Source organism: Alexandromys fortis, unplaced genomic scaffold (assembly GCF_014885135.2).
Source record: "Alexandromys fortis isolate MF-2015 unplaced genomic scaffold, M_Fortis_MF-2015_v1.1 scaffold_179, whole genome shotgun sequence".
NCBI lineage: Eukaryota > Metazoa > Chordata > Mammalia > Rodentia > Cricetidae > Alexandromys > Alexandromys fortis.
Window position 1 is genome coordinate 3,428,246 of NW_026068062.1, and position 24,665 is coordinate 3,452,910.

The 24,665-nt window shown below is 40.1% G+C and overlaps 1 protein-coding gene and 1 long non-coding RNA gene across 2 annotated transcripts in view; one reads left to right on the forward strand and one right to left on the reverse strand.

Moving 5' to 3' along the window:
* Positions 1-8,139: 8,139 nt before the first annotated feature.
* Positions 8,140-24,665, forward strand: part of CUNH18orf63 (chromosome unknown C18orf63 homolog) — a 31,236-nt gene continuing 14,710 nt past the window's right edge. Inside the window, exons 1-7 of the mRNA XM_050120270.1 lie at positions 8,140-8,347; positions 10,002-10,080; positions 11,434-11,490; positions 14,790-14,901; positions 15,408-15,449; positions 16,802-16,878; positions 18,361-18,470. Of these exons, the coding sequence (XP_049976227.1) occupies positions 8,214-8,347; positions 10,002-10,080; positions 11,434-11,490; positions 14,790-14,901; positions 15,408-15,449; positions 16,802-16,878; positions 18,361-18,470 (611 nt within the window). The 5' untranslated portion in view covers positions 8,140-8,213. The remainder of the gene's footprint in view (positions 8,348-10,001; positions 10,081-11,433; positions 11,491-14,789; positions 14,902-15,407; positions 15,450-16,801; positions 16,879-18,360; positions 18,471-24,665) is intronic.
* LOC126487493 (uncharacterized) overlaps positions 22,962-24,665 on the reverse strand; it is a 36,585-nt gene continuing 34,881 nt past the window's right edge. Inside the window, exon 3 of the long non-coding RNA XR_007588407.1 lies at positions 22,962-23,133. This is a non-coding gene — a long non-coding RNA (uncharacterized lncRNA). The remainder of the gene's footprint in view (positions 23,134-24,665) is intronic.

Here is a 24,665-nt window from a genome sequence, read left to right on the forward strand (position 1 = left end):
TATACCCTGTGCATACCCTACAGTAATTCGTGTGTGGCTTGGTTAGATGTACCTAACAATCAAACACGGGAGCCGGTTAGCAAGAGAAAGCACAGAAGTAGTGTTAACTGTATGTGCACATGGAGATCTTCACAAGAGACAAAAGTTAAAAATACAAGCAAAGCACAATGGTTTTATACATTTTAGATAAAGAACAATCAACTCGTGAGGAAATGACGGACCTCTGAGCTACGCTAGTAAATTCAAGGGAGGTCGTCAGGAGACAGATGGGATGAAGGTAAGTGCTAGAGGAAGGCAAAGGTCATGGGAAGAACTTATCTGTGTGGGTTTATGGCTGCCCTCATCAATACTTAGTGAGCAAGGCTGTTTGTACTTCTGGTGTTAGAAAGGTAAGGTTTCAGCTTGAAATAACCACTATGCCAGGGCCACATGATTGGAGACAAGTCCCTAATTCCTGTTATGGCCTGTCTTCAGTAAATTCTTTTGGCTTATTTATCAGATATTAGTTAGTGGAATTAATTCTGAATTGTATACTCTTTTCCACTACCTTTTCCCATATGTCTATGCTCCCACCAATATGATACAGTCTTGACAACAATAACTATGGAATAATTCCTGAGATCAGGTAGGATGAGTCCTCCTGCTTGTAGGCAGATTTTTCTGTCCCATCAACCAGCGCCCAGATAATGGCATGGAGACATATTCATTATGGAAGCTCAGTCGATAGCTTAGGCTTACTTATCATTAGCTCTTATAACTTAAACTTTTATTCACCTACAAGTTGTCATGAGACTCCTGGCATTTGCCTGTCCTCCTGCCTGTCTAGCTCCCTCTCACTCTGGCTGGTAACTCCTCCTGTGTCTCCTCTTTTCTTCTTCCCAGCATCCTTGTGCCTGGAAATCCTGCCTAGCTATTGGCTATTCAGCTTTTTATTAAGCCAATAACAGAGACACGTTCTCACAGTGTCCAAAAAGAATATTCCACAACACCTGCTTTATTTCCTTCTCTAAAACTGCTTCCGATAATCTCAATTCCTTTCCTTGTCTCATACACACAAGCGTAGCTAATGTCTGTGTCGGCCCCAGTCACTTTTCTATTTCTGTGATAAAACACCATAGCCAGAGCGACTTACAGAAGGAAGAGTTTATTCAGGCTTGTGGTTGCAGTGGGGTGAGAGTCTGTTAGCAAAGGGAGGCAGGGCTGCTGGGGCAAGAAGCTGGATGGCGGTTAAAGCAAGAAGCAGGGAGCTCACATCTTGAACCAAAAGCACTGTAGTAATTTGAATAAGAATGCCCCCCCATAGACTCATATATTTGGATGCTTAGTCTCCAAAGAAGTGTGGCCTTGTTGGAGGAAATGTGTCACTGGAGGTGAGCTTGGAGGTGTCAAAAACACGAGCCAGGCCCAGTGGTTCTCTCTTCCTACTGCCTGCAGACCCGGATGAGAAGTCTCAGCTACTTCTCCAGCAGCATAGCATCGGCTGGTAGGTGGCCATGCTCCCTGTCATGCCGATTATGGACCAAGGGTAAGCAGGACCCATTTGTGTGCTTTCCTTTGTAAGCGGTTCAGCTTTCATGGTGTCTCTTCACAGCAATAGAACTGAGACAAATAAAGCAGAGAGAGAACTGGAAATGTCATGGGTCTTTAAACTAAAGATACCTCCAGGGCCGAGCTCCCTCCAAGGCCATGCCCCTAAACCCCCAGCACCACCAGGGGAGCCCGGATGTTGAAATGCCCAAGACCACAGGCAACATTTCTCGTTCAGATCATCACAACGTCCACTCATGTATTGTTGAGAATTTTATAAGAATTCCTGTAAAAGACGGGAGAGCTGGCTGACAGCAAGGGCTGCTCTTGGAGAGGACCTGGGTTCAGTTCCCAGCCCTCACAGGGATTGGCTCATAACTGTAATTCCAATTCCAGTGGCCCCGGAGCTCTCTCCGGCCTTAAATGTCACCTCCATGTATGTGGGACACATACTGACAAACAGATGCACACAACCACATATTTTTAAAAGACAGTTTTTTCATTAAAGCTATATGTTAAGCTGGGAAAAATTTGTGCACTGCCGCCTCTTCTAAGATATAAGCACAGAGATCTTTCTTAGATATTTTCCATCAGCTGTTTCAATTTCAGCACACAAATCTTATATCTTCATTGGATAGACATCAGAATGTTCTCACATAAATTTTAGGTATTCACTATCATTATTGAGTGTGTGATGTGGGGGGGGGGGTTGCACGTGTCAATGGCATGTGTGTGAAGGTCAGAGGACAGTTTCAGTACCCTCTTTCCACCTTTACGTAGGTTTGATGCAGTGGACTCGCATCCCCAGGCTTGTCGAACAAGTGCTTTTTACTACCAAGACATCTTGCCGGTCTTAAACATTCGTTTCTAGTAATTATAAATGGTATTGTATTTTCTTGTATACCACTTCATATTCATTTCAACATATAATTACTTAGCTAATTTTTACACTTTCTTTGAGTCTCTACTTTTATAACTCGGCTTCTTGGCATGTGTATTGAGATTGTCTTATAGCCAACTATGTCACCTGGTAATAACCTATCCTCTTTTTTTTATAAATCCCTTATCTCATTGACTGTACCATGTTCAAAGGTGGCTGTATTACTAGATCAGGTACTTGATTGTTGCTGCAATAAAAACTGGGGAAAACGCTTTAGAGAAGGGCAGGTTTTTCTGCCTGATGGTTTGAGGGTACAGTCCAGCCTACTGGTTATGTTGTATCTGCAGGCAAGAACACAGAAGAATGGCTCAGCAGTCAAGAGCACCCTTTGCTCTTGCAGAGGACCAGGGTTCAATTCCCAGCACCCATGTGATAGCTCACAACCATCTGTAACTCCACTTCCAGGAAATTCAACACCCTTCTCCACTCTCCACAGGCACCAGGCACACATGTGGGGCACATACACACATGTAGGCGAGACACGCGTACATACAAATAAAGGCCATTTAAGAAAAGCCAACAGAGGTAACGCTGGTGCTCACCTGGTCTTCTTTTTTTCATTCAGTCCAGGACCCAAGGCCATGGAACAGGTGGGTCTTCCTACTTCAATTAGACTAGTCCAGAGAAACCAACACAGACATTGTCAGGAGCTTCCTTCCGGGGTGACTCCAAATCCCATGGCATGGACAATTAAGAACGATCACTGTAGGTGATTGATTATTTCTGTGGATGTCCCTTAGTAATTGAATTGCTTTTCAGTGTTCACCAGCTTTCTGACAGGTCCTATCACAAGGGACGTAGAGCTTTAATCTTGTTTATATCTGTAGGGTCCTATGGTTTCCCCTCTTTAGCCTTTTCCAATGATAGAATGCATTGAGTTGCTGTAGGACAATGGTCTTGTACCCTGTAAATATTTGTCACTTGTATTGGTCTAATAAAATGCTGATTGGGGGGCTGGAGAGATGGCTCAGTGGTTAAGAGCATTGCCTGCTCTTCCAAAGGTCCTGAGTTCAATTCCCGGCAACCACATGGTGGCTCACAACCATCTGTAATGGGGTCTGGTGCCCTCTTTCGGCCTGCAGACATACACACAGACAGAATATTGTATACATAATAAATAAATAAAATAAATATTTAAAAAAATGCTGATTGGCCAGTAGCCAGGCACAAAGAATAGGTGTGGTGATCAGAACAGGAGAATTCTGGGAAGAGGAAAGTCTCAGTCTGCTGTCATCACCCAGACGCAGAGGAAGCAAGATGAGAATGACTTACTGATAAGAGGTACCAAGCCACGTGACTGACATAGACAAGAATAATGGATTAATGTAGGGTGTAAGAGTTAATAAGAATCCTGAGCTAATAGGCCAATCACTTTACAACTAATGTAGGTGTCTGTGTGTTTCTTTGGGATTGAACGGCTGAGGGACCAGGTGGGACAGAAATGTCCGTCAACATTGGGTTTTAAATATTGAACTAGCATTGTGCTTGTAGAATAAACCTCATTCATTTGTGGTGTTTAATATTGTTTTTAGCAAAATCTCAATCGTTTGATTTAAAAGAGCATCTTGATATAACTTTCCTCTTATTTTACCCCCCTTTAGTTATTGACTTCCGACTTCCTTTCTTCAAATAGATGCATTTAGTGAATGTTGCAGAATATTCGATCACACTTTCAACCCTGAAATCTCATTATGTACTTGAAAAAAAGTGTGGCTCAGCTCCAGCACCACACCTTTAATCCCAGAGATTTCTGTATATTATAAACAGAATTAAATGAAGTTAACTAAAGGTCAAGAGACAGAGCAAGCAGCCAGTTGACAGGAAATGAACAAGAAGAAAACCATAGAAAGCAAGAGGGAGTCAGGAGTGCAGGACGTAGAAGGGGGACGGACATTGAGTTGGAAGAGTCTTGTTTGAGACGGTGTTAGAAGAAAGGTCTTTTTCTGGGTCATCAGTGGAGGAGGAAGGTCAGGTGGGTGATTTCTCCCCCCTCTGAGCTAGCAGGCTTTCACTCCAGCATCTGGCTTCCAAGTCTTTATTGGTAAAATCAAACGATTGAGAGTTTCCAGCACACGGCACAACCCACACAGACTGAGCAATCATGCCAGCTGTGGACAAACTGAGACGCCATCAGATTTGGTAAACCACCTAGAAGGTTCTCAAGGAAGGAATTAAGTAATATTAAAGGGGAAAATCTTTCCCGTATCAATGATGGGAAATGTTATAGTACAGGGCCTTAGGAGGAAGTCAGCTGGGTGAGATCTCTGCCTCTCTGAGCTAGCAAGCTTTCTTTCACCCAAGCATCTGACTCCCAAGTCTTTATTGGTAAAATCAAATGATTGAGATTTAGTAAAAACTGACAAGGGAACCATAATATACCTTTTTCTTTGAAACCCTAGGACTACTGAATGACCTATGACCTCTAGCAGAGCCTTCTCTTGAAGTCATGGCAACCTCTATAATCAGACCACAGAAAGATGCTTTATTCTTAAGTAGATGCACAACTGTTTAGATTTAACTAAATATGCACAAGAGACAGAGACAGATGTTTCTGGAAAGGAAAAGCTGTTCTATATTAACATGGCATTCAAAAGACACAAATAGGATGTAGCTTTCCTCCGTTCATATCTAAATCGGAGTCTTTTTGCAGAAAAGTTTATTTGATAAGGAAAGCAAGAGAGAGACAGACAGAAAGACAGAGACAGAGAGAGGAGATAGAGAGCAAATACTTCTTAAAGTATATATATTTTTGCACAAGGTTAGACGTAGAATCGATATTCTCAATGGTATTACAATGTCCCTGTTGTGGAAGTCAGGAGGCATTTGTAATATTTGTGTACTTTTAATTTCTTGGGTTTCTGTGTCTGTGAGAATTCCAGATACTAAACATAACTGTGCAAACCATTCAGGGCCCTTGACAGTCCCAGGACGTAGAGGTGACGGTGCCTCTCAGGCCAGGAGTTAGGGAATTGTCTAGGCAATCCTCAGAATCAAAGCCATCACCAATAAACTGCTTGTCTTTGCTCAGAAAACAATCACTTGTTTTAAAACAGGGCCAGCCACACTAAAGTCTTCTGAGGTGCATTTTGTTGCCATTCAGAGTTATGGCACACGATGACCTATTTAAGAGGCTCGAGGAAAAGGATTATTTGATGGCAAAATGGAAGTACTCCAGTGAGCCACTGGTACACTGGTACACAAGCCTTAACCAGCAGTTAGGGTGAGCTCGCTGGTGGAGCATCTGTTGCTGGACAAAGGGTCTAATAAGCACATCGTGTCTGAACTCCTGCAGTTTTGAAGACTATTATAGGTGAACTCTGTCACAGGAACCTACACATCTGCAAGGAGAACGCCCGTTGGAATCTTGCGAAAGAACTGATCGCAGACAGGCAACGACTCTTATGACTTCCCAACTCTCGTTTTCTGTGTGTCTGACAAGAACGAGTTCACTTTGGGGTCAGTAACTTTTCCTGCTCCGAGTAAGTCCTTCTATGGTAGAAAATGCTGTTTAACGCTCCATCGCCAAACGCCTAGCAAACACCTAAGTGTGGCGTGTGCTTAATAACTACCTGTCAAATGAGTCCGAAGAGCGAGGATCGTACCACAGCGGTGGAGCCTCATCACCACAGTTGCTTAGAGAGCAACCAGAATCTGAGCAGAAACTGTTCCTGTCACGGGCCTAAGCCTGCGGCTTCACACAGCCCTTGCACACAGCCCGGGAACCACTTGCACTTGGGCGGTTGGGTGACCTGCGAGGTGCTAAGCAAACTCTCGTTTTCTCAGGAAAGCCCATGGGCCATGCTGGGGCGGTGACAGAAGACTGCATGTATTGCATGGTGGGACCGACCCCTCCGGGCATGTGACACAGAAGGCCACGCTGAAATCGGCTCCCTAGGCACCGTGGCGTCTGTCGGTGGAGGGCACGCGGGGAACGAAGGCTGCGCGGGAGCAGCTGCCAGGGGTCATAAGGTGGCACTGGGAAGCACAGGCCTCTGGGAGCTCCGGACCCCGTGGGAGACTTGACGGGTGCCTCCTGCTGGGCGGCAGGGGTGTGGGCTGGGGGCTGCCGGGCTGAGTGGACCCCAGGGCGGACCCTGCAGGGATCAGGGGGCTGATGGGAGCCAGCAATGAATGTGACAGAAGTGGGGAAGAACTAGGAGCGCAAGGCAGCATGGGAGTTCCCAGGAGCCCAGAGCGCAAGGCCTGATGGGAGTTCGAGCGCGGGACTTGACAGGAGCTAGGTGTGAGGAGAGCACGTTCTGACGGGAACACGGGGCTTGAGCATCCTAATAGCTCCCGGGACTGCGGGGACCGACTGAGGAGAGCACGGAGGCAGACAGACAGACCGAGGTAAGAGAGGACCCGCTGCAGGCGGCTTTGATGCCAGCCTGGCCTTCCTCACCTCCCGAGGAAGGGCTTCACAGAGGCACCACATCACTAGGAAGCAAGGAAAGAGAGATGAAGGAGGAGGTCAGAATCGCCGGTCGAGCGAGACCTTCATGATCGCCCTGAAAAAACTGGGGCGCTGCTTTAAGAACCACACTGAAGACCCCAGAGTTAAACAACCCGTGCTGGTTTTGCACTGGGATAGCTTAAGGGCCAGGAAAAGAATTCTGTTAAAACGATGTCATTTGCTTCGATTTTTAGAGCATTAGACATATCTGGAAGTACCTTAAATTTGTTTTTAAGGGCTTCAGAGGTATTGCTGCTACTGAGAAAGTGGAGAATAAAGGAGGGAAGGAAACTTATGGGAAGCATAAGTGAACCCAGCACTGAAATATTACTGAAGAAAATTTCAAATGCTGTGGTTTAAGTACGTTAGATTTGTTCAAGCCAAAGTTCAGGGCCAGCATTCCTCAAACGACAACCAAAGGCATTTGGTTGATGTGACCAGACTGAAGTCCTTCAGATTCCAGGGCTGGCGGTTTCTCTTTAAAGAGAAAAGGTATGTTTGTGTCAAGTCTGCCGTCCAAGTCACCTCTCACTGGTGTACTTGCCTTTCCCTAGCCGGCTCTGCACTGAGATTCCAGTTTTCTGTAATGCACAACACACACTTCAAAGGTTACCTGTGAACTAGCAGTTTTAAAATGTGCCCCCAAGTACAAGTTTTAAAGCCAAGTCATTTCTTGGAAATGAAATCTACTTAATGGTTACACAGTGACATGTTTTGGCTAACCTTTTCTTTAAAAAAAAAAAATCCTGTGAGAGAAAAGATTTCATTTTCTTTGAAAATAAAACTTTAAGGATAGCCAAGATCTGTCGAATGAAATTATTAAACACAATATGGTAGGCATATAGCAAGTAGAGAAAAAACTTAGGCATTTAATAAATTAGAGCTATTGGTACAGAAATTAGCCATTCAGTTGTGTTGTAGAGGTGAAGATTTAGAATCTTGGGAGAGGCAATGAAAGTGTTCTTCCTAATCTAGTCCATTAATAGGTGTGTAGCTCTCTGAATATAGTAAACAAAAGTATTGAACTTATTCTAACTGGATAATCATAGGTGAACAATATTTTAATAAAACCTGTCTAAAGACAGGTGATTTAGAAGACCATGAAGCTGAAATGGTGATTTTTTTTTTGGCTAAAGTTTACTAATTTATTTTTATATTCTTATTCTAACATGACATCAAATACAGTCTGCTGAGTTAGTATTGAAACCTTATGGTTAAGCTGTTGATGTGTGTCTTTCTACAGCCATGTGTCTGTGACGGACCTGCCTGCTGAAAGACAGTCGACACGAAAGCATGGACGAGGCGAGGCAGCCATCGCTGTTCTTTATCCTGCTTCCAGACTTACACAAAGTCTGTGCTGTGCAGATAACGCTGAGTAGCAGGGTGGCAGGAACAGAGATTAGGAGTACACAGATCAAGATGTGCAGGTAAAAACGTGTGCATTCTCTCTGAGCCTTTGGACTTTACAAATCCCGTTATAGCTACTTTAGGGGGGTTTCCTTCAAAACATCGACTAAATCTGTATCGCTATTTCGAAAGCAAAGAATCCAGGTATATTAGATTATATTTTAAAAGGGAGTTAAAATGCTTGAGGTAAATATCTCACTGTTAAGTTTTTATATTTGTGACCCCTTGTGAGCTTTAATCCCAGCACTCGGGAGACAGAGGCAGGCGGATCTCTGTGAGTTCGAGACCAGCCTGGTCTACAAGAGCTAGTTTCAGGACAGGCTCCAAAACCACAGAGAAGCCCTGTCTCGAAAAACCAAAAAAAAAAAAAAAAAAATTGAATTTTCAAGGCTGCAGAGATGGTTCAGTGGTTGAAAGCCCTGGGTGCTCTTCCAGAGGACCAGGGTTCAATTCCCAGCACCCACAGGGAAGCTCACAACTGTCTGTGACTCGGTTCAAGGGACTGACACCCTCACACAGATATGTATGCAGGCAAAATGCCAACGCACATAAAATAAAAAAGTAAATTTTAATTCTTTATAAGACTTAGCTTTTGGACTAAATCAGACTCCCCCCAAATATACTAAGTAATATATATTTGCTATATACTTTTTACAAGGCACTTAAAGATACAAAAAGATTAACATAATTTCTAAATTTCTATGTCAAAACACGACAACGGAGAATATTTCTGCTGTGGGATAATGCTCTTGGTACACTGTAAAGATTTGTCACTTGTATTGGTTTAAAAGAACAGCGATTGGCCAGTAGCCAGGCATGCAATATAGGTGGGGCAACCAAACTAAGAGAATTCTGGGAAGAAGAAAGGCGGAGAGTGAGTCACCAGCCAGATGCCACAGCAGAAGCAACGAGAATGCCTCAGTGAGAAAAGGTTCCAAGCCACATGGCTAAACATAGATACAAATTATGGGTTAGTTTAAATTGTAAGAGCTAGTTAAAAATAAGCCTGAGATAATAGGCCAAAGAGTTTATAATTAATATAAGTCTCTGTGTATTTCTTTGGGATTTAACAGCTGTGGGACCAGGGACAGGAACTTCTGTCTACATGTTTCTATAAGAATGATCTTGCAACTCCTGACTCAAGATAATCTTTAAGGAACAGCTCAACTGAAATCTGATTGTTAAGGACTCACTGTATCAGTGCCTTTAGCTGTTTGAGGTACCCAAAGGACTCAAGACAAACTTATGTGTTTAAATAACTATCTCAGAGGAGAATAAAGCCTGTAAGATTGCTAGGAGAAAGCTGAATGTAATACTGAGTTTACATAATCCCAGCAGTCTGAATGCTGAGGAGCAAGAATCCCAAATTAGAGGCATCCTGAACTATATAGTGAGATGGTTGCAAAACAAAACAAAATCTTAAGGATGGAAGTGGGGAGGACAGTCTTGGAGTGCTATCCCATCTTAAATCCCCAAATATATCAGAAAATCTGTAGCCTTCCTGCTTGGGTGTAATTTAGTCATACGTAATACAAGTTATCTCTGACCTCTTTGAAAAATAACAAAATAGGTAGAAAAGTGAAAGGCTAGATGAAGTTTCTAAATATTTCAGTAGCATACAAGTATAGACAGTAGACAAGTTCAGTTTGAAAATAATGTGTTCCTTCTCCACAGGCAGCTACTACTGCTGCATGAAGATGTTCTTACAGCACCTGTGCCTGGAATATTAAACCAAATCTGGGTAGTGATGTCGGTTAGTATCGCTGATTCCTAGAAGCAATATTAATAAATAATAATAAGTATGGTAGCAGAAATGAAAGATTGTTTATGGGGACTGACCACCCCTATTTCAGTTTGAGTGAATGTCCCATTAACTTGATATGTGTGACATTTAAATCTATCTTGTGATTCTAAATTAATATTTAGCTTTATCTTATATAAGTGCTGAAATAAAGACCACTAATCAACAGAACATGTTATGGTACAATAGATAAGATAGCATGGGCTTCAATGCTTTTGATCAATATTTTAGTTATACTTAAATTTCTCATCTCAGTAAATCAACATTTTTATTATTCTTTGAGAATATCATATATTTATACCCTTTATTTCCATCACACCTTTCCCCCTCCAAATCCTTCCATACACAACCTCTTCCTCCTCCCAACTTCATGTACTTTTTCTTAAAAAAATAATCCGCAGACTCTAATCAGAGCAGGCATGCGTGGTGGTAGAGCCATTCACTACAGTGGTCACCCTGACAGGGATCACACCCCTTCCCTAGCAGCCATCAGCTCTCAATAACTTTTCAGCTTGTTGTGGGACCTTGGGTGCCCCTCCCCCACCCGTGTGGTGATTTCGTGCAGGCCACCACAGTTGCTGGGAATTTGAGTGTCAGCTATGGAAGGAACTATTTCACACCGGTCCTCCCTGACCTCTGGCTCTTACAGTTGTTCTGTCTGTCCCTTCCTCCATGATGTCCCATGAGCCTGAGGGGCAGGCAGTATGACATAGTTGTCCCGTTTCGGGCTGAGCAGCTCCTAGCCATTCATTCTCTGCACACAGACTAGCCGAGGGTCTCTGTATTGATCACCATCGGCATAAAGACACTTCTCTGGAGGGTACTGAGAGCTGTGTAACCTATTGGCATAGATGTACGTATTTAGATGTCAATGTGATACCGTGCCCATTCAGCAGATAATGTCTGCTATTCTGTTAATACTTACATTTCTTTCATTAGTAGGCGGAAGCCTTTTAAATTTAAATTTCTATTTAGGTTCATTTTCCACATCCACATCTACGTATGTCTTGTATATTTAAAAGTTGTTAAGTACTTATACGAAATGTATTTGCCTTTTCTTTTATATGGCTTGGAGAACATGTCAATACCAGGCAGCTTCACCTTGGCAGTGAACCTGTCACAGATCCTATGTCAAGGAAAAAGTGGTTTTCATAGTCTCTTTCTTCAGATGGATATAGAATGGAAATATAGAACGATAGCCAAAATCTGTGCCCTTCATTGTATTTTACTTAAAATATTTATGTATAACAGTATTTTGTTAAAGATCTATGTTTAGTCCTTTTTACAAAGGACTTTCTGTTACAGATACCGTTTTTCAAATCTGGGAGACTTCATGCCTATATTGAAAAATATGGAGCTAAGGTAGGTGTTTAAAATAATAATATATAGTCTGCTTCTTTCCTCAGTGTCCTGGTGTGCTTTCTGTTGCTGTGACAGACACCATAACTAAAGAGCAACTTAGGGGAGAAGTGTTTATTGGGCTCATCCTCCCCATCACAGTGCATCTCCACAGGCAGTGTTCCAGACAGGAACCGAATGGCAGGAACTGAAGAACAGACGTGACCATAGAGGAGCTCACCCTTCTGTAACATGGCTCACTTAACTCGCGTTTTTACGTAACCAGGACCCCCTGCCAAGGGGTGGCAGCACCCACACTGGGCTGCCCTCATCCCAGCACCAATCATTAATTTAAAAATGACCCGCAGACTTGCCAATCTGATGAAGGCATTTTCTCAGTTGAGGTTCCCTCTTTCCAGATGACCCTAGTTTGTGTAGAGTTGTCAAAAATAAATAGATAGCCAAAACTTAACCAGCAAACAACGTTTGGAGTCTCTTTCTCACAAATTGTTGTTAAGCATGCAAAAAGACTTCAAGATGTTTTCCAAAAAATTTATATAAGGACACAAAGAGAGAGGGATATACTCCATTTTGACATAGAAAAACAACAAAATCCCAAGAGATGGAATTATTGCCACAATTATATAGCTAATATGTAAGAGAAACAAAATTGTAGACTGTATTCCACTAATGGTGAGCTTCTTAAAAGGCAGAAAGTGGGTGTGGGTGTTGGGGCAGTGCATCCTGGCTTCAGAGGGTTAAGCACATTGTGCTGAGAAGGCTTAGCTGAGAAAAGCAGTTCACCAGTGTCACCTAGGTGGGAGAAGAGAGAGAGTCTGCACTTTCAGGCTTTCAGCCTAGCCTCAGCTCCAGCCTGTGGGGATGGCACTGCCACGTTCACAGTGGATTCTACCCCCAGTCCTCCCTGTAAACCCCTCACACATCCAGATGTATGTCTTACTAACCCCTTTGGCACTTCTCAAATAATTAATTTGACAATTAAGATTAACCGTTGTATTTATGGATCAGTTAAGATCTCTACCACCAGGAATCGTAAGAAATAAATACCACCTCCCTTAAAAAAAAAAAAAAAAAAAAAAAAAAAAAAAAAAAAAAAAAAAAAAACACTTCCAAAAAAAAAAAAAAAAAAAAAAAAAAAAAAAAAAAAAAAAAACACTTTTCTGGAAGAAGTCATGTCTGATTTTGTTATTTCTTCCCTAAATGTTTCATGAAATTCATCCATAGGGCTGTCTGGAACTTGGATTTTGAAGAGTTTAACTATAATTTTACTTCATTGGGGAGTAGAGATATTGAGTTATTTTGAGGATTGTGTCCTTGCATTTAATCTCTCAAATTTGTTTTAATAAAGTTGCTTTGGTGTTCTCTTATTTTCCTTTGCTGTAAAATATGAAGTGATTTCTCCTTTCTGATTTCTTTTTTTGTTTTGTTTTGTTTTGTCTTTTCAAGACAGGGTTTCTCTGTAGTGTTGGTGCCTGTCCTGGAACTAGCTCTTGTAGACCAGGCTGGCTTTGAACTCACAGAGATCCGCCTGCCTCTGCCTCCCAAGTGCTGGGATGAAAGGTGTGCGCCACCACCACCCGGCTTCCTTTCTGATTTCTAGCATTGGTTATATGTGTGATCTTTTTTGAATTTTTTTTCTTTTCTTTTTCTTAATTCTCTGATCAGTCCAGCTAGAGAGTTGACAACCATTGATAGGATTAAGCAGGGTGTTAGGTTTCATTGATTTTCACTATTGTTTTGCTACTTTGTATTTCATTGATTCCCCCCACATACACATCCACCGCTTTGGTCTATAATATTTTCTTCTACTTAATTTGGTTTTGTTTTGCCCTCCTTTTTCTAGCTTCCTAACGTGATGACCGATGTCACTGAGTTAAGAACGTCATTCCTGCCTAGTACAGATATGTTTAGGGTTTTACATGTTCTCTAAGTAGTTCTGCCCTTTAACTTTTCAGTTATAAGTGCTTCCTAACGTCTGCTATGAACAAGCTGCGTGGTTTTCAAATGGTTCCCAGGGGTCTGCTATGCTTTCTCATTCGATTATTAGTTAGAAAGATGTTTCATAAAGCTTTAATTTAAAAAAAATGATTTTTTTAGGGTCCAGAATATAAACTACTATAGATTTAATAAATGTTCCTTGTCCTCCTGACAACAATATGTGTTCTGGTCTTATTATAGTATTCAGCATTGTATAGATGTGAACTGGGTCTCATTGGTTGATAATGATAAATCTACCACATTCTTGTTTTCTGTTTGCTTGTGCCAATGATTAGGGTCAGGGTATCAAAATCTCTACTTGTAATTGTGGATAATCCAGCAATCAATACTGCCAAACAATTCTTGGCCCTCTTGCAGAGTGTAGGGCAGATCTTTCTGGATTGTATTCAATGCTCATGTAGCAAACACACTTGGTTCTCATTCTGACTTCAGTGGTTTCCTCCCGTGGGTGTGCTGGTCCGTACTCAGCAAAAACCCAGGGTCTCTGCTGGCCTGCAGTCTACTCTCCACGGTGTCCTCCTCTCAGGGGCTTTCTAGCTTCTTTGTCTTCTGTGGACCCTCAGCTCTGTCTCTTCAGCTCACAGAGACTAACAGAGTCTCTCTAGATTGCCTCTTTCGTGACCACAGACTGGAAACCCCTCTTTACACGGTAAACCAGGGACATGTTATCCTCTGTAGAGGAAAGGCCCACAAGATGGGCTCTATGATTTCCCAGGGCTCATCTTGTTGACTTTTCATCTATAGAGAATACCTCTTCCTTGTTCCATAATGTCCAGTATTTTATGAACCATTGTTTCAAATAACTTGCCCAGTTTTTTTAGAAACTTCAAATAGGAGAAATAAATCCAATTCCAATTACTTGGGAGTCAGCTATGAAAGCATTAATATTAAAGATTGACTCTGTATATATAGATAAATGCTTGGTTGCATGAGTAATTTTGTACTTAGTCATTTCTAATGTTAAACTACAGTGGGAAAAATAAACAAACCAGAATATCATTCTTTCTTGAGTTTCTCTGTGTAGAGCGGGCTGCATGGTTGAAGACTGGGTACAGTTTAGACTTGAGCAAGAAATTTTGACAGTTAACAATGCCACACTGGTGGCTTCGAAATGAGCATCTCTTGAATTCTTTAGCCTTATAACTAAGTGGAACTTCCTACAGGAACAACTGTTGTTTTTATCTAGAATTGCTAGGTTCATTGGAGGCTGATCTGAGACTACAGACAGGATCTGAGTTTGTAGCGTTATAGATATGTAGATATGTAGCATTGCTCTTAATTTGCCCATATTCTCTTTGTCTCAGATGGAGACTCCACAAAGAGTAATTCCTGTAATTCTACAAAACTGCCTTTCGTATTCCCTCAGCGCGAGACTTGCTCCAGCCTGGAACAGAACAGGTCATCTCTTGGTACAAGGTGACTTTGCGTGCCAGTCACTGGGCTGCTTCTATATGTACTTCTATTTTTGATTTCAAAGTGGCTTCCTTTTAGTGAAGAGTTCCTAGACAAGCCCACAATAACAGCACTGTCATCTCCCTACGGGGATAATACGCAGAGCCCTGCTGGTGCTGCTTTGAAGTGCTTTGATTAGTAGAATTCTTGATACTTAAGAATGAACACGTTATGAAGATTTGATAAAATAAACAGATTGTCATTTTTGTTCGGCCTAAAGGGCCATCTTGAATTTACTTCTAAAGTTTGGTGGTTTTCTACTTTATAGCAGGAGATAAACTGTTGAAGAAAGTATTGAGTAGCTTGGTCCTTTTCAGCGAACAAGTATTTTTTGAGTGATTATATATTTTTCTAAGAACTGTCATTAGAAATTTGTTTTGTAATTTTTATAGCACTTCAAATGGTTATATTTGTCAATAATGATTATTTCTGAATTATAATAATATGGTATTTTCTTTGAAATTTTTAAGGAAGAGATTTTCTTTCTCATATGGGAAAGCAAAGTGCTGTTGGTAAGTAAAAGTGCTCAAAACAATAGAAAAAGCATTAAGATGACAAACAGTTGTTTAAAAACCAGTGTTGAGTTGTTACAGTCTTGATGATTACCATATGCAACGAGACAATAAGACATTATAATCAGAATTCACGTAGGAAGTTACTTCTCATTAAAAACATATATTTACTTGAGAAAAAATTCACTTAGTTGGGAGGAAAGTTATATTTTAATTTCTCTACTTAAGAAAATGATTGTGAAGATGTTTTATTCTGTAAGTATTTTAATATATTTTCCAAGATCATATTATCAAAAATTGTATTAATTATGTCAAAACTTATTTTTATTAGAATCTTATTTTTCTCCTGAAAATAATCTAAAGGAACATCAATAATCTCAAAGACAGAGTTTATTATAACATCCAATCTAATTGATTGCTCTGTGTATTGCCTTGAAGGCAGGTAGGTTGGTAAATAGTCCTACTGAGGTACAGATGGATCATCAGCTTCCAGTAGGCATTAGTAACCAGACGTGGCAGGTTCTTCATCGTTTGGACCCAGTCTCCCAGTCCTCTTCTATAGCCCCCAGCTCCTGGAGCGGAGCAGACTGTCCTGCTGAACCGTGATTCAGTTGACGGCGCAGTCGCTCTGACCTCACTCTGGATGAGTGAGTTTGTTCCCTAAATTTAGCTTTGTTAGCATGAGACCTTAGCTAGAGAGTTGAGATAACAATTTAGAAGAGAAAATTTCTTGGGCTTCTGTCAAAAGATTGTTTTTACTTTTGTGTAAATGTAACATACTTAGTAAAAACTCGGATATTTTAAGTGCATACTCGCTAAAGTTTTACAAAGTCAGAGCAGCCTTGTAACTGGTCCTCTGATCAAGAAGCAGCGTCATCAACATCCCTGAAGCTCCCAGAGCCTCTTCGGATACTGCCTCCTTCCAAGGTCCCCATGACTGCCATATTAGCATGGCTCTATATAGGAGAGAAAAGAAGGTCTCTAGGAAGAGGCTTCAGGGACGACTTCTGAGGTCAGGAGCCTGGTACGAGACCTCGCTGGAATTAGTAATAGGTGTCAGGTTTGCGGAAAGTAGGTATTGAGTGTTCTATAAGCTGTAGGAAGTCTTCTCTCTCCTACTGCCCTTCTGTCGTAGGGCCTCCTTCCCACATAGAGCCTATGGTTTATTGTCTTTGTCTTAGAAGTGTGGTCTGTGGGCTGCCAAATCCACAGTCCATTATATAAACTTCATTATATGTGTAAAAAATTCTTAATGTATAAGCTGGATAAAGTAATATGTGTTACTAAAATGCTTCGTTTTATGTTATGATAGAATACTAATTCTAGAAAATTCACGGGTAATTCTTTTCCAGTATTAGACATCAACGTAACAGAAACACAAGTTTGTTTAAGTGTAGAAGTCTATACTATCAGATTGCCACCGCCTGAGGTACAAAATATTTGATTTCTATAAGTTCCTATATTTAAATACACTTAGTGTGTGTGTGCTCTTATTACTGTTTGATTTTAATTTTTAACATAGAAGCTGATTGGAAGGGTTTGTCACCAAAACGATTGCAATGTTTTCTCACATATGCAGACATACATATACACAGACAGACAGACAGACAGACATACGTGGAAACAGAAGGTGAGTATGTGGAGGGAAAAGGAGTGGAGGGAACTAGCAGGAGGCAGGGTAGACAAGAGAGACCAAGGGCTACTGTGAACAGAGCACATATATACACGTCAATCAAAGTCTTAGAGAAGCCCATTGTTTGGTGCTAGCATTTTAAAGGGCTCAGTGGTTGTCTGTTGCTGTTGTTTGTTTGTTTAGTTTTGGAATTCTGAAACAAGGTCTCATTCTACAGCTCTAGCAGTTGGTATCTGCCCTGCTGGCTTTGAACTTGTAGCTGTCTTTCTCCCTCTGTCTCCTGAGTACTAGGACTGTAGGCTTCTAATTTGAATTAGACAACTCACTACCTAAAATCTATTCTCCTAAGGTAAAAATTCCAGTAGTTTTCTAAACTTTGATCTTATTTAGATAACTTTTAGAGATAGTTTATCTTTATTATAAGAAATGGTATTTCAGCTCTTATTTTTTATTTTTAAAAATTCATACATATTTTTAAATAATAGTTATTTCTCCAAATTTAAACTGTGTTAAACTATACTAGTTTCCTAAAACTTATTGTCTTGGGGTTTCTATCATTATGAAGAGTCACCATGACCACAGCAACTCTTATAAGGAGAACATTTAATTGGGGTGGCTCGCTTATAGTTTCAGAGGTTCAGTCCATTGTCATCATGATAGCGAGCATGGGGCATGCAAGCACACATGTGCTGGAGTAGTAGTTGAGAGCCCTAAACCTTGAAGGAAACAGGAAATGATCTGAGGAAGTGGGTGGTATCCTGAGCATCACAAACCTCAAAGCCCACCCCCACAGTGACACACTTTCCCCAAGGCCACACCCACTTCAACAAAACCACACTTCTTAAGAGCCAATGACATCCATACTAAATGTATGTGTGTAAACTGACTCAAGGTGACCCTGTCCCAGAAAGCAAACAAAACAGATTATATTCCCAGGGAATGACTGCCAGGGTTGCCCCCACTCACACATGACCACATGAACATGTACACACAGATTCCTTCAGAAGGGATTTAATTTCTCTAAGCTGACATAATCAAAACTGTCTGAGTTAAGCATAAAACAAAAGCCCTGGATGAAAGGGAAAAGAAAGCCTGGCCTGTGAGGTGTCCTGTGTGGCAGAGAGGCGGTGTGTCATAGCACTGATCAGGTTGTGATTCAAAAAGACGTGAATCCCCGAAACGTTCATAACCACGGTCAGTGTGCATTGTCGTAATGTCTCCTTTTATGTGGCAAATTCCTGGAGGACTTATGTGTTGAAATCTTGTTTCATTTAAAAGCTGCAGGAATTTGATATTTCTCAGCATGTTATAGAGGATTTTTATACCAACCAGAAGGCTGTCATTGAGAGACATTCCATTCTAAGCAACTGGTGCTACGTTTTGCCAAGGTAAGATTTTAGTTTGTAATGCACAGCCGATGTAAGAACTATTTTGCACCACCGTGACCACAATATCTAGTAGAAGAAACTTCAGGGAGGGGAGGTTTTTCTGGGCTGACAGCTTTAGAGGGTTCAAAGCATCACATTGTGGAATCACAGTTTGGGGCAGCAAAGTTTGTATCAAAGGCCAGGAAGCAGCAATTGGAGAATGCCAGTGTGGCAGGCTTTATCTTTCCCCTCTTCTATTATGAGCCCCCGGCTATGAGAAGTTCCACCCACGGTTAGGAAAAGCTTTCACTTCACCCTCAGTTAGTCCTTTCTGGAGTTTCTCCAAATGTCACAGAGACATCTAGAAGTGTTCTGTAGCCAGAACACTTAATTTAATTTAATTTAATTCTAAATCCAGTTGGGTTGATAATGAAGATTAAACATCACTAGTGGACTCAGAATATTATAATACTTGATAATTTGTTTCTTAACAGTTTGTTCAAAACTATAAACTCCTTTGAACTTTTAAAAAACATAATTATAATACTAGAAAGTACTGGAGCAGGACAAGAGAGATGGCTTTGGTGGTAAAGGACACTTGTTGCTCTCGCAGAGGACCTCGGTCAGTTCTCCACACCTACACGGCAGCTTGCAACTGTTTGTAACTACTTTCAGAGGATCTGGTGTCTTCTTCTGGCCTCTTCCCCAGGCACACATGTGGTACACATACATTCATGTAGGCAAAACACTTATATACATAAAAAACAAAACTAAAAAGTGCTAGAACAGTTTGTCACAGAGTTTGTAACTCTCCCTTCTTGAAGCACTACAATAATTTATTCTGCATTCACATTTTTGCTGGTTCTGCTTTTAATAAAGAGTAAAATTATCTAATTTCCCAGTACCACAACAATTCTAATACCAAATATATGAATGTTTACTTAATACTGATTTGTTATAATTTAATGTGAACTGGTTTTGCTTGTATTATCAGAAAAAAATGATTCATTTCTATTACCAAAATGTTTTAACTTGCTCAGGAAAATTAAGAAAGGATTTACAGATGGTAAAGCATCCAAGGGAAGGGCATGATTGTGGCTCAGTTCTTACCAGACTTTCCCTCCGTCTAACAAGCACCAGGCACACTGCAGATGAAAACGTTTTTTCTTCTATTTTGTGTGTATTTGTGGTTGGTGCATTGTTTGTAGCAGGTCGACTCAGTTTTTCCCAATCAGTTCGGTTATTAAGATTTAATCCAAGTAAGTGCCATACATAATAATCCCACAGTAAGGTCATTTTTTAATGGTGGAAGGTTGAAAACTTTCCATTAAGATCAGAAACAAGACAAGAATTTCTATTCAACCCAATACTGGGGCTAGAAGGAGAAGAAAATGAAAAGTCCCGTAACTGGAAAGGAAGAGGTTAACTGTACTGCTCAGCAACAATTGAATGCTACAAACAGACAACCTTAAGGATTCCATCAGAACCTAGAACTCTGAAGTGAATTCAAAGAGTTGCATGCTATAGAACCAACTTATAACCCACAGTATCTGGTACACACCTATAATTCCAGAACATAGGAGGCTGAGGTAGGAAGACCATGATCTCAAGACCTACCTTGATTACTTAGCAAGCCTTTGTCTCAAACCACCACTGTCAACAACAGGAAAATCCAGCAGCATTTCCATACTTCAATAGGGACTATATAAAGAAGAAATTAATAAACGATCTCATTCAAAGTAGCTAACAAAAAGAAATTCTAGAAAAAAATCTAACAAAGAAGTGAAAGTTAAAATTTAAAAATACTTCTAAAAGGCATTGAAGAAGACATAAATAATTGTAAAGAGAGCTCAGTCATGGATTAGAGGAATTAGAACCATTAAAATATCCACAATCTAGTCTAGAGATTTTATGTAATCCCTACCAAATTATGCTATTCTTCAAAAATAGAAAAAAAATTATTTCATTTGGAAATAAAAGACCCCAAGGAGCTAGAGCAATTTTGGGGGTATCACACTCTGATTTCAAACTGTCCTACAAATCTATAATAATTAAAACAATAAGCAGACACATAGACTGACAGAACAGAACAGCATTCTGTATATTAAGTATGTATGAAAACGTCATTAAAAACTTCAGGAAAGCATCATGGCTTTGATCTGGGGGTGAATTTTTTATATGGCCCAAAACATTGTACAACAAAAGTAGAAATGGATCAGTAGAACTTCATCAAACTAAAACTCTTCTGCATACCAAAGAAACTAGTCAAAAGAATGAGCATCACCATGAAGTATGAGAAAATACTTCTAAACCATTTTCCTCTTAGAATATTTTGTGCTTCTATAATAGAATGTCTGGTCCTGGATAATTTATATGCAATGCAAACTTATTTCTCATAATGGGCTGGAAGCTGGGAAGTCTGAGGCTGAAGTGCCGGCACATTAACTTTCTACTGAGTTCTTTGCTCTGTCATTCCGGAGTGAACAGGCAAAGAGAGGTCCAGAAAGACACACAAAAAGGCCAAGATTGCTATTGTATCAGGAACTCAAGCCTGAGATAATTACATCATTGTAGTCACTGTCAGCAGAACCTTACCAGCATAATTGCCCCTTCAGTGGTTACAATGTCAATTAAATTTAGGAGGGAGCAAACACTCCCCACATCAGGGCAGACATACAAAAACTCTATTCAACAGCAAGATAACAACTTGATTTTCAAATTAACAAAGAAATAGACATCGCTTCATCCTCTTCTTCTTCCTCCTCTTCCTGCAGACACGGTCTCATTGTGCATCCCAGGCTGTCCTATAGAATTCATGATTAGACTTTGAACTCACTGAGTTACCCTTTCCCTCTGCCTTGTGAGTGCTGGGTTTAAAAGCAGATGCCACTAAACCCAACTTACATGGACAAAAGAAGATATCCAGATAGCTAATAAACACATGGAAAAGAACATTCAATAATAATAGGGAAATCCAAATTGAAGTCATAATGAGATATAACCTCATATCTGTTAGAATGGCATTATCAAAAAGAAAAAATATCAATAGATGTAGAAAGGGCCTATATAATGTCACACCCACTAGCCAACATTCTAAATGGAGAAAAATTTGAAGCAATCTCATTAAAGAATGAGAGAGGGATGTTCTCTATCTCCATTCCTCTTTAATATAGTATTTGAAGTCTTAACTAGAGTATTAAGAAAAGAGAAGGAAACTGAAGGGATACAGCTATCCCTATTTGCAGATAGTTTGATATTATATATAAAAGATCTCAAATATTGCACCAGAAAATTAGAAATGATCACTTCAGCAAGTGCCTGGATACAAAATTAACTTACAAAGCTCAACATCCTTTCCACACATCAATAACAGACATACTGAGAACAGAATCCATGGAAACATGCCCGTTCACTCTATCTTCAGGAGAGAGAGAGAGAGAGAGAGAGAGAGAGAGAGAGAGAGAGAGAGAGAGAGAGAGAGAGAGAATACCCAGGAATAAACCTAACCAAGAAGGTGAAAGGTCTTTACAATGAAAAATTTAATTTCTTAAGAAATAAATGGAGGAAGTCACTAGGAAATGGGAAGACCTCCCATGCTCATGGATTGTTAGAATCACTACTGTGAAACATAATCCTACAAAAAGCAGTTTATAGTTTCAATGCATTCTCAGTTAAGCTCTATATGAGCGATAGAAAAACACCTCTAAATTTCATAGGAAAGCACAAAAGGCATGAATAATGTCAGCAATCCTGTATCTAAAAAATAATAATGACCCATTATCACCATACGATATTTTAGGTCACATTACACAGCAATAGTAATAAAACCAGCATGATAGAAAAGTGGACTTGTAGATCAATGAAACAATAGAAGACAGAGTCTCAAATGCACATTAGTATAGCCACTTGATATTCAACCAAGATGTCAAAAACACACCCCGGAGGAAAGAGAGCATCTTCCACAAACAGTCCGGGGAAAATTTGATGCACACATATAGAAGATTTATATTTATTATCATGCACAAAATTAACTCCAAATAGATCAAAGACTTCAGGGAGAAACCAGAAGAAAACAGATTGTCCCTATAGGACATAAGTATAGGAAAGACTTTCTTTTACTAGAACTTCAGTGGCCCAGGAATCAGCCCCAACAATGAACAAATGGGATCTTATAAAACTAAAAGTTTATGTGTGATAAAGAAAATAATAAATGAAGAGGAGAGAATCTTTACCAGCTATAGATCCAACAGAGAACTAATGCTTAGACTCTTGCAAAGAACTTAAAACAATAAAAGAATAAAGAAAAACAATCCAATAGAAGGGGGCTATAAATCTCTAGTGGTTTGAATGAGCATGTCTCCTATAGGCTCAGGCATTTAAATTCTTGGTCTCCAGTTGATAATGCTACTTGGGGATACTTGGGGAGGTGGTACAGTGTTGCTGAAGAAAACATATTACTTTATACTTTCTTTTACTTTATAATTTTTTTATTTTATATCACTGGAGGTGGGCTTTGAGAGTCTAAACCTCACTGTATTTCCAGTTCACTACTTCTGCTTTGTGTTTGTGGTTGAAAATAGGATCTCTCACCTCCCTGCTCCTGCTGCTGTGTCAGCCACAATGGTCATGATACTTTATCACAGCAATGGAAAAGTAGCTAATACAAGATAATTAACAGGAAGTTCTGCAAGAAAAACAAAAGTGGTTAAGACCATCATTAGCAAACAGGGAAGTGGAAATTTAATTACTTTAAGGTTTTATTTCACCCCAGCCAGAATGGCTAAGAACAAACAAACAACTTACAGTAAATGCTAGCAAGGATATAGAGAGGACAACCTTTATCCACTGTTGGTAGGATTATAGAATGCTGCAGCCACTATGGAAATCAGTGTAGAGAATACACACACACACTCACATTCACACTCACACACACACACACACACACACAGAGAGAGACAGACAGACAGATCTACCGTACAATCAAGCTATACCACTCTTTGGTATACACTCACAGGATTGATATCCTACTACAGAGACTTGCTCAGCTGTGTTCAATACTACTCTATTCACAAGAGCCAGAGAGTGGAAACAGCCTAGATGTCCATCAAGTCGTTACTAGATAATGAAAATGTGGTACACATCCACAATGGAATTCTACTCAGCTATAAAGAAAGATGAAGCCATGAACTTTTCAGGCGAAGGAATGGAACTGAAAAATATACTGAGTGAGATAACCCAGACCCAGAAAGACAAATGCTCTCTCTTCTTCGTGGGCTCTCAGTCTAAATCTATAGGTTTGAATGTATAACTTAGAGTAACCAAAGAAATACACTGAGACCATTTTTGCTTATGAATGCCTGGTGTTAGCTTGGCAGGCTCCCTTCTCTTTATTCTCTCTGCCCACCAGTCCCCTACCCCATTTCTCTCTCTTGCCTATGTATTGGTCGTTTAGCTATTTATTACACCAAACAGGTGTTTTAGACAGGCACAGTAACACAGCTTCCCAGAATTAAACAAATGCAACATGAAAGAATGCAAGACATCTTTGCATCATTAAACAAATGTTCCACAGCATAAATGAATGCAGCACATCTTTAATATTCTACAACACACACATATATACATACATACATATACATATATTTAACAAACAAATACAAAAGAGTTCATGAATTAAAAGGAGTGTTAGGGTGGATAGGGAAGTTGAGGGAGGGAAAATGCAGGGTGGAAAGGATAGAAATACAGTATAGTCGTGTACAAAATCCTTAAATTAAAAGAAAGGTAAGTATCCCATGTAAAAAGGATGTCAGCATGTTGCTCATGAGATTGTAAATTAGTACAAATACTATAGAAAACAATATGGAAATTTCTTAAAATGGTAAATATGGAATTACCATATGATCTTTAATCCTATATGTCCAAAGGAAATAAGTCACCAAAGAAATAAAGCATGTCAGAGATATTTCTGCACTCAAATCTGTTGCAGCACCCTTCACTGTAGGTGAAACATGGATACAGCCTAAGCATCTACCTGATAGAACAGATAAAGGTGTGGTGTGTATACACATGGAGCAACATTCAGGCTTAAAGGAGGGCAGTCCTGTCATATGCGACAATACGGATGATGAACCTGAAACATGTTATACTAAGCAAAATAAGATAGACAAATTCTATGTGATCTTATATGTTGCATCTAACAAGTTGACTCATGAAAAC